The 6,551-nt window shown below is 45.2% G+C and overlaps 2 protein-coding genes across 2 annotated transcripts in view; both read left to right on the top strand.

Annotated features, from left to right (window-relative positions):
• Positions 1 to 137, top strand: part of LOC104961819 (BAH and coiled-coil domain-containing protein 1-like) — a 4,484-nt gene extending 4,347 nt beyond the window's left edge. The window contains exon 5 of the mRNA XM_010790165.1: positions 102 to 137. Within this exon, the coding sequence (XP_010788467.1) occupies positions 102 to 137 (36 nt within the window). The remainder of the gene's footprint in view (positions 1 to 101) is intronic.
• On the top strand, positions 106 to 6,329 carry LOC104961818 (BAH and coiled-coil domain-containing protein 1-like). Its single transcript, XM_010790164.1, has 5 exons — positions 106 to 218; positions 402 to 539; positions 1,727 to 3,096; positions 3,887 to 4,123; positions 4,991 to 6,329. Exons 1-5 carry the CDS (start codon positions 137 to 139, stop codon positions 5,198 to 5,200), a joined length of 2,037 nt encoding a protein of 678 aa, XP_010788466.1. The 5' UTR covers positions 106 to 136; the 3' UTR covers positions 5,201 to 6,329.
• Positions 6,330 to 6,551: the final 222 nt, after the last annotated feature.

Consider the following 6,551-nt stretch of genomic DNA (forward strand, 5'->3'; position numbering starts at 1 on the left):
CACACACACACACACACACACACACACACACACACACACACACACACACACTAGTGCCTTTCCAGAAACTAATGTCTTCTGTTTTATGTGTTGTGCTTTAGGAAGTCCAGGTGAGGAGGAGAAGGAAGGCAGCGTGATGGTGGAGTTTGATGATGGAGACAGAGGAAGGATCTCCCTCACAAACATCAGGCTCCTGCCACCAGGATACCAAATCTGCTGTGAGTAAGACAAGAGAGTAAGAGAAAGGAAGGAAAAAACAAAAGTAGAACAAACAACAAAAGCAAATAAAAAGGAAGGAAGATAGGAAGCAAGGAGGGAAGGAAGATAGGAAGCAAGGAGGGAAGGAAACTAATAAACAATCAAGCTAAAAACTTTAGTTTAAACCCATTTTTCTCCATCAGGTGTTGAACCCTCTCCAGCTCTTCTGATCTCACCTGGTTTCCGCGGACGAAGAAGCTCCACCCAGGAGAGGAAAGAAACACCCACAGAGAAACCGGCCAATGAGGAGACAGCAGGAAGGCCCCAAGAGAAACGACCAGGTGAGGGAAATGTTACCACTATTAGCTGTACATATATTTACGTCACTATGGTCAATTTGAGAATTTATCAACAGTCAGGTAAAAAGAAGGAGAGCTGCGGTCGCAAGGATGAAAAATCGAAATGTATTTTTAAATTGTTGATCATAAAAAAGAATAATAATCATACGTGTTTGAAAGTCAAATTAGGTGCAATGTCTCCTGAGGGTTTAACCTAAGGGTTAAGGCAAATATTAGGTTAATGAATAACTTTTTAGGTTAAAGCTATTTTATCCAAAAAGTGACGAGACTAACCCAACTCAGGATAACCGGCCCCTCTGGGAAATAAACTACTTGAATCTTTAGTTTTATATGTGTGGGAAAGAATGGGTTTTTATTTAATAACACTGAGGAATCCACTCTGGGTTTGTATGTCCCTCAGACACCAAAGGTTATTTTTGATGTTGTCTGAGAAGTACTGGTCTAACTAGTAAATACATTCACAGCCCTTTAGGCAATATTGTAAAATCCCCCCAAACACCGCCTCGTTTACAGTTCAAACTGCCAACCACTTATCAGATGCCCCCGAGTCAGAGCAGGGGAGGGATATAAACCGAAAGACTCGTAAATTAAAACTCTTTGTTTGCCTCCTATCATTTAACCTCTATTTGAACACATCAATCACGCGTTAACGAGGTGTCATCGGTGTGTTTTCTTTTGTTACGCAACATGCTTTCTACTCTTCAAAAACTCTGGGTAACAATAAGGCTGGAGGGAGAGACAGGTTTACCAGGTTTTGTTTTAGTTTGAGTAATGGATATGTTGTTTATACCTGGCTAGGTGGAGATCAAAGAGATAAAAGGTTAACGTTTCTCCAAAACTCTTCCACGATTATCACTTTCAAGATCCATTACTTCATATTGATTATAACAGGGGCGAGAGATTTACTTAAAAAATGTTACAATTACTAAATGTTTTAATTAGTAGCCTAATCTAAGTATCGCGATATAAAAGTAATGCAGTACACCTTCCTATTATTCATTTATATTTATTTTTAGATGGGTTGTTACTTTGTCATCCTGCTAGCAATTCCCTTTTATTTTTTTTAAAGTACCAATAATGTGTTTTTTTGTATCCTGGTTACGATATATATACCATTACATGTAATCCATTACAACCCAAGCCTGATTATAACTCTTCTCCTTTTTCAGTTGGCAGACCGAAGAAAGTCCACTCTGTGCCAAAGACATCGAACACGGCGACATCAGTAACGGATACCGTAACCAAAGGCAACACTTCCTTGTTGAACTGGTCTGCGCCCAAGAAGCGACCTCCGGTTGACTTCTTCCTCTTCAACGGGACGTCCCGTAAGACCCAGAGGAGGAGAGAGCGAGACCTGGGGATGTTTCACCGGCCCTCCCACCTCCTCGCTCCGCCAACGCCATTTAAAGGCATCTTCGGCTCCCCTTTTGCAGGAGACTCCTTCAGCAGCATCGCCAACAGCTACTCCACCTCCAGGAGCTCTGGATCGGGGCGACCTGGCTCTTCTGGACCCTCCATGGGGGTCTCGTCCTCTACCTGCTCCCCATCAGTAAACATGGCTTCTAACAACAGGCATCCGGCGAGCGAACGCGACAGAAAGCAGTTCCTGGTGAAGCTCGATCACGAAGGAGTGACCTCGCCCAAAACAAAGAATGGAAAGGCGCTACAACGACTTGGAGGGAAAGGGGATACAAGTCCGGCCTCTGCAGGAGTGCCGCTGCGATACATCCACCCTGCCATGGTGGTGAAAGATGGGAAGAAGTCAGGAGGAGAGAAAGATATCACCGGGGTCCGATCTGAGGGGGTTTCAAAGGGATCTCCACCTCTGAGGAAGGATCTCCAGGCTGCAGGTCTCGGAGTCCAAGAAGGGGATTTGGACTACCAGAGCGACTGCCCCAGCTCTTACTCTGAGCTCGATGAGGAAGACGAGGATGAAGGTCAGGATGCCGAAGCTCCACGGAGAAGTACAGGGGACGCATCCCAACGTGGAAGCCGATTTCTCTCCCGTCTCTCCGCCTGCTTCTCCTCGTCATCCTCGTCTTCTTCCTCCTCCGGGTCCATCTCCTCGTCGTCCCTCTGCTCGTCAGAAAACGACTCCTCTTACTCATCGGATGAAGAGTCGTCCGCCGTGCTGCTGCGACGCGCCTTACTCCAGCAGGACAAACACAAACACAGACAAAACGTGACCTCTGACCTCCTGAACCCTGACTCCGCCCCCTCCAGCTCCTCACCCTCAGCTCCCTATAGGGCCAAAGGTAGCATCTCGGGGTCAAAAGTGAGGAGTGAAGACAGGAAGGAGTTGATGTCAAAAGGAGGTCTGGTGGCTAACAGTAGCACGGCTAAGGCCCAGCTGAAGAGGAAGGACAGAGGGTCCAGCAGCCACCATCAGAGGCAGAGCAGCCCAGGGAGCCAGCTGCAGAAATCTTCCTCCAAGGACCCGGCAAAGCGGCAGCGCATGTCTTCACCTGAGCCTCTGCCCAGCCTGGCACCTCTTCTGCCTGGACGCCAGCTCTGGAAATGGTCCGGAAACCCCACACAGGTAAGACACTTTGGGCTTTGTACAATTAAAATTAAAGCAGAGTTGAAATCAATGCATTTTTGGGGCCCTTTACATACACGAAAAGTCAAAAGAGAATTCACACACGTCCATTCTGGTGAAAATAGACATGAAATGGATTCCAGACTTTTCCATTATCACACATTGTTATGTTGGTCATACAATTACGAAACCATGTCAATAACCTTTCACTTCACAACTTAAGTAGACTGTTGTTGTTTCAGTCTCTGCTGTGTCATATCTTGATTACATACAGTAAATGCAATGATCAAATAGAATTTGTCCTTGCAGTCTTTCCCAGTCTTTGTAGACTTTGGCAACACTACGAGGCTTTATTCTCTGACTGTGTTATCCTGATTATTAAGTCACGATCCTGAGATAACAGAACAAAACAGTCGGAGCAGCCGCTGCCACTCTCAGTTTACATTCTGCCGCGCTGTTTGCTCTGTAAACATCTGCTGGGTTAAAAAATGAAACGACAGAGCAGAAATAAAGGTGTAAGCCAGGCCCTTCTCCATGAGTTTCAGTAAAAAGGAAGGAACTATGTGTGTGCCAGCTAACATGGTCCTGTAACTCAACAGGATCTGAGTGTTATGAGTGGGCATTAGCTCATTTTTGGCGTTAGGAAAGAAGTATTAAATCTAACCGTGCTTTGCTAGCCTGGGTATAGCAAAACAAACACAAATCTTAATGGACTTTTGGTGGTGAAATGAGCCCTCGGCGCTGAATAAACTGACTGAGAGTGCTATTTTAACTCCCTTTCCCTCCACAGAGGAGAGGTCTGAAGGGTAAAGCCCGCAAGCTTTTCTACAAGGCCATCGTGAGGGGCAAGGAGACGGTGCGTGTCGGTGACTGCGCGGTGTTTCTGTCACCCGGCCGGCCCCAGCTGCCCTACGTGGGCCGGGTGGAGAGCCTCTGGGAGTCCTGGAGCTCCAGCATGGTGGTCAGGGTCAAGTGGTTCTACCACCCGGAGGAGACCCGCCTGGGGAAGCGACACCGCGATGGCAAGGTAAAGGCCGCAGAGTGCAAGTAGAATTTCTCTAAAACAGGGAATGGTCAAAGTAACAGCCCGTGAAATTTTCATATAAATATATTACCTCTTTGCTGCTTTTTTATTCCCCCGTTTCCATCCGCTATGAACGGCTGAACATCCACTTTAGTTCATGAAAATGTTATCATGTACTGTTTCTAAATACTCCGTTTAAAATCGGACTTTCCCAGGAAAAATGTCTCTCCTGCCACACAGGAAGTCATGCATTTTGCATTTTTGGCAACAGCAATAATGGTTTGTTTGGAATAACTAGAAAAAGAGCTGAGGAGTTTGCATGAGCAGAAATATCCATCATGGCTGAGCAAACAGTAAAGATCACAACTGGCAGGAACTCAAACTACAACCCACGCTACGAGACATGACAAAAAAAGGATTTGACATATGAGGCACGAACGATATTTCCAAACAAAAACAACAGCTTTTCTTGTGAAAGCAACGTTTTCAGGCTGTATATATTCTTGCTGATTTATCAACATACAGTAGGTGGAATGTTAGCCTTTGCGGACCATTTAAATGCACTGAAACCTATTTAACACATTACAGGAAAGGGATAACACATAAAAGCACAATAGGGTCCCTTTAAATGTTGCCCAAAAAAGCATGCATCAGTTACTTTAAATACATCTTGACATAGATTCTTGTTTTTTTCCCAATCCTGCTAAATATCTACTCTGACCTCGAACTGATTGCCCATTTCATGGCATAAACATTGTATAGGTTTGGGACCATTTAAAGACAATCCGACCCACCTTTGTCCCCGCTTCTTTTCCACACAAATTGACGCCCCCTTGTTAATCAACCATTCTTCCTGTCTATCTTTCCCAGAATGCATTGTATCAATCGAGCCACGAGGATGAGAACGATGTTCAGACCATCTCCCATCGCTGCCAGGTGGTCAGCAGGGTAGAGTACGATCACCTGACGCGTGAACGTAAGCCCGGCAGCGCGGCCAACGACTTCTTCTACCTGGCGGGGTCCTACGAACCCACCACGGGTCAGCTGATCAGCGCGGACGGCATGGCCATCGTGTCCTAGCACCTCCAGCTAGAGAGAAATCCAAAAATGTCTAACCTACATTCTGGATCCTGCTTCCAGACCGAAGCTAGGGACGGAGGGAAACCAAGACAAAGAGTTCTGACTCTGCGTGTTGATCTGTCCCTCGAAGAGAAGGAGCTGGCCACACTGGATAAAGCCTGACAGTACTGGCACTAAGAGGTTTTGTTCTGGGGAAAAGTCTGATCCGTGACAGGTTCAACCTCTTTATCAGATGTGGACCGAGGCTCCTTGTTGTCGGCAGCCTTCCCTGTGGCTGAAATAACAGAGGATATCGTCGACAAGGAAACTAAAGAACCAAGGACATGAGCACTTTGGAGTTACGGTCGCTTGGATATACTACGGCGGGAGTCTAAAACAAAGACTGACTCTGAGACTTACTGTAAGCCGCACTGGTTTGGAGGGTTTTTAATGGTCTTATACTGGTAGTTTGACAATTGGGAGATCCCCAACAGGACCAAAAAAACACTGTAGTTCGGACTTTGTGTGTGAGAGTGTGAATGTGTGTTTGCAGAGTGACTGCGATGACCCTGTTTGGCATTTAATGAGCTCTAAGTAAATAGTGCTTTAGCGGTGAGTGTGTTTGTACTGAATGTGTGGCACGTGTTCATCCGCGCTCATCAGGCAGGGATGACGTCTCGGCAGTTTATCTGGAACTTTCTGAATATGAATCTGTCCCGTAATAAACGTGCAGTCCTCAGAAAACCGGAATTTCTTCTCCTGTCAAGCCATACACGTCAATACCTCTCTCTCTCATACCCACCTATTGCGGGTGCGGAGACACATGTACAGGTAGTTGGATTGTTTATTTGAGATGTGTGTGTGCATGGGCGCTTGTGTGTGCGCGCTTTGTACAGCATCATGTATAATATGACATGTTGTAAATAGTATACATATATATTTGTTTTTTTTGTTTTCTTTTGCAGAGATTATTTTATTTACGTTTTTTTAGGGTGTGTGTGGGTGGGATCGGGGGGGTTTTGACAGAGGGAGGGTTAGTGTCCTTCTCTCTCAATGCACTGAACAGGATTGGAGATTCGGGGTCAAACTGTACAACTGATGTGAAGACTTTAAATATGTAGAAAGGGTGTTTGGGAAATGTTTTTCTAAGGAAATCAGAAAAAGGCTCTTTTTGTCTAAATTCATTTTTCTCTCCTTATTTCACTCCATTGGGTTTAAAAATGTGCTTTTTTTAATACAAATACTGGAAAAGAAACCGAGTTTCTGCTGTCCTCTGATCCTATAAGAATCTCCTTTATCTATTTCCTGTATTCCTATATCAAATGTAGATATTTATCTGGCATCAAAAAAAGAAACATACCAAAGCACCTGT

This window comes from Notothenia coriiceps, unplaced genomic scaffold (assembly GCF_000735185.1).
Source record: "Notothenia coriiceps isolate Sejong01 unplaced genomic scaffold, NC01 NC01_scaffold00033829, whole genome shotgun sequence".
Classification (NCBI taxonomy): Eukaryota; Metazoa; Chordata; class Actinopteri; order Perciformes; family Nototheniidae; genus Notothenia; species Notothenia coriiceps.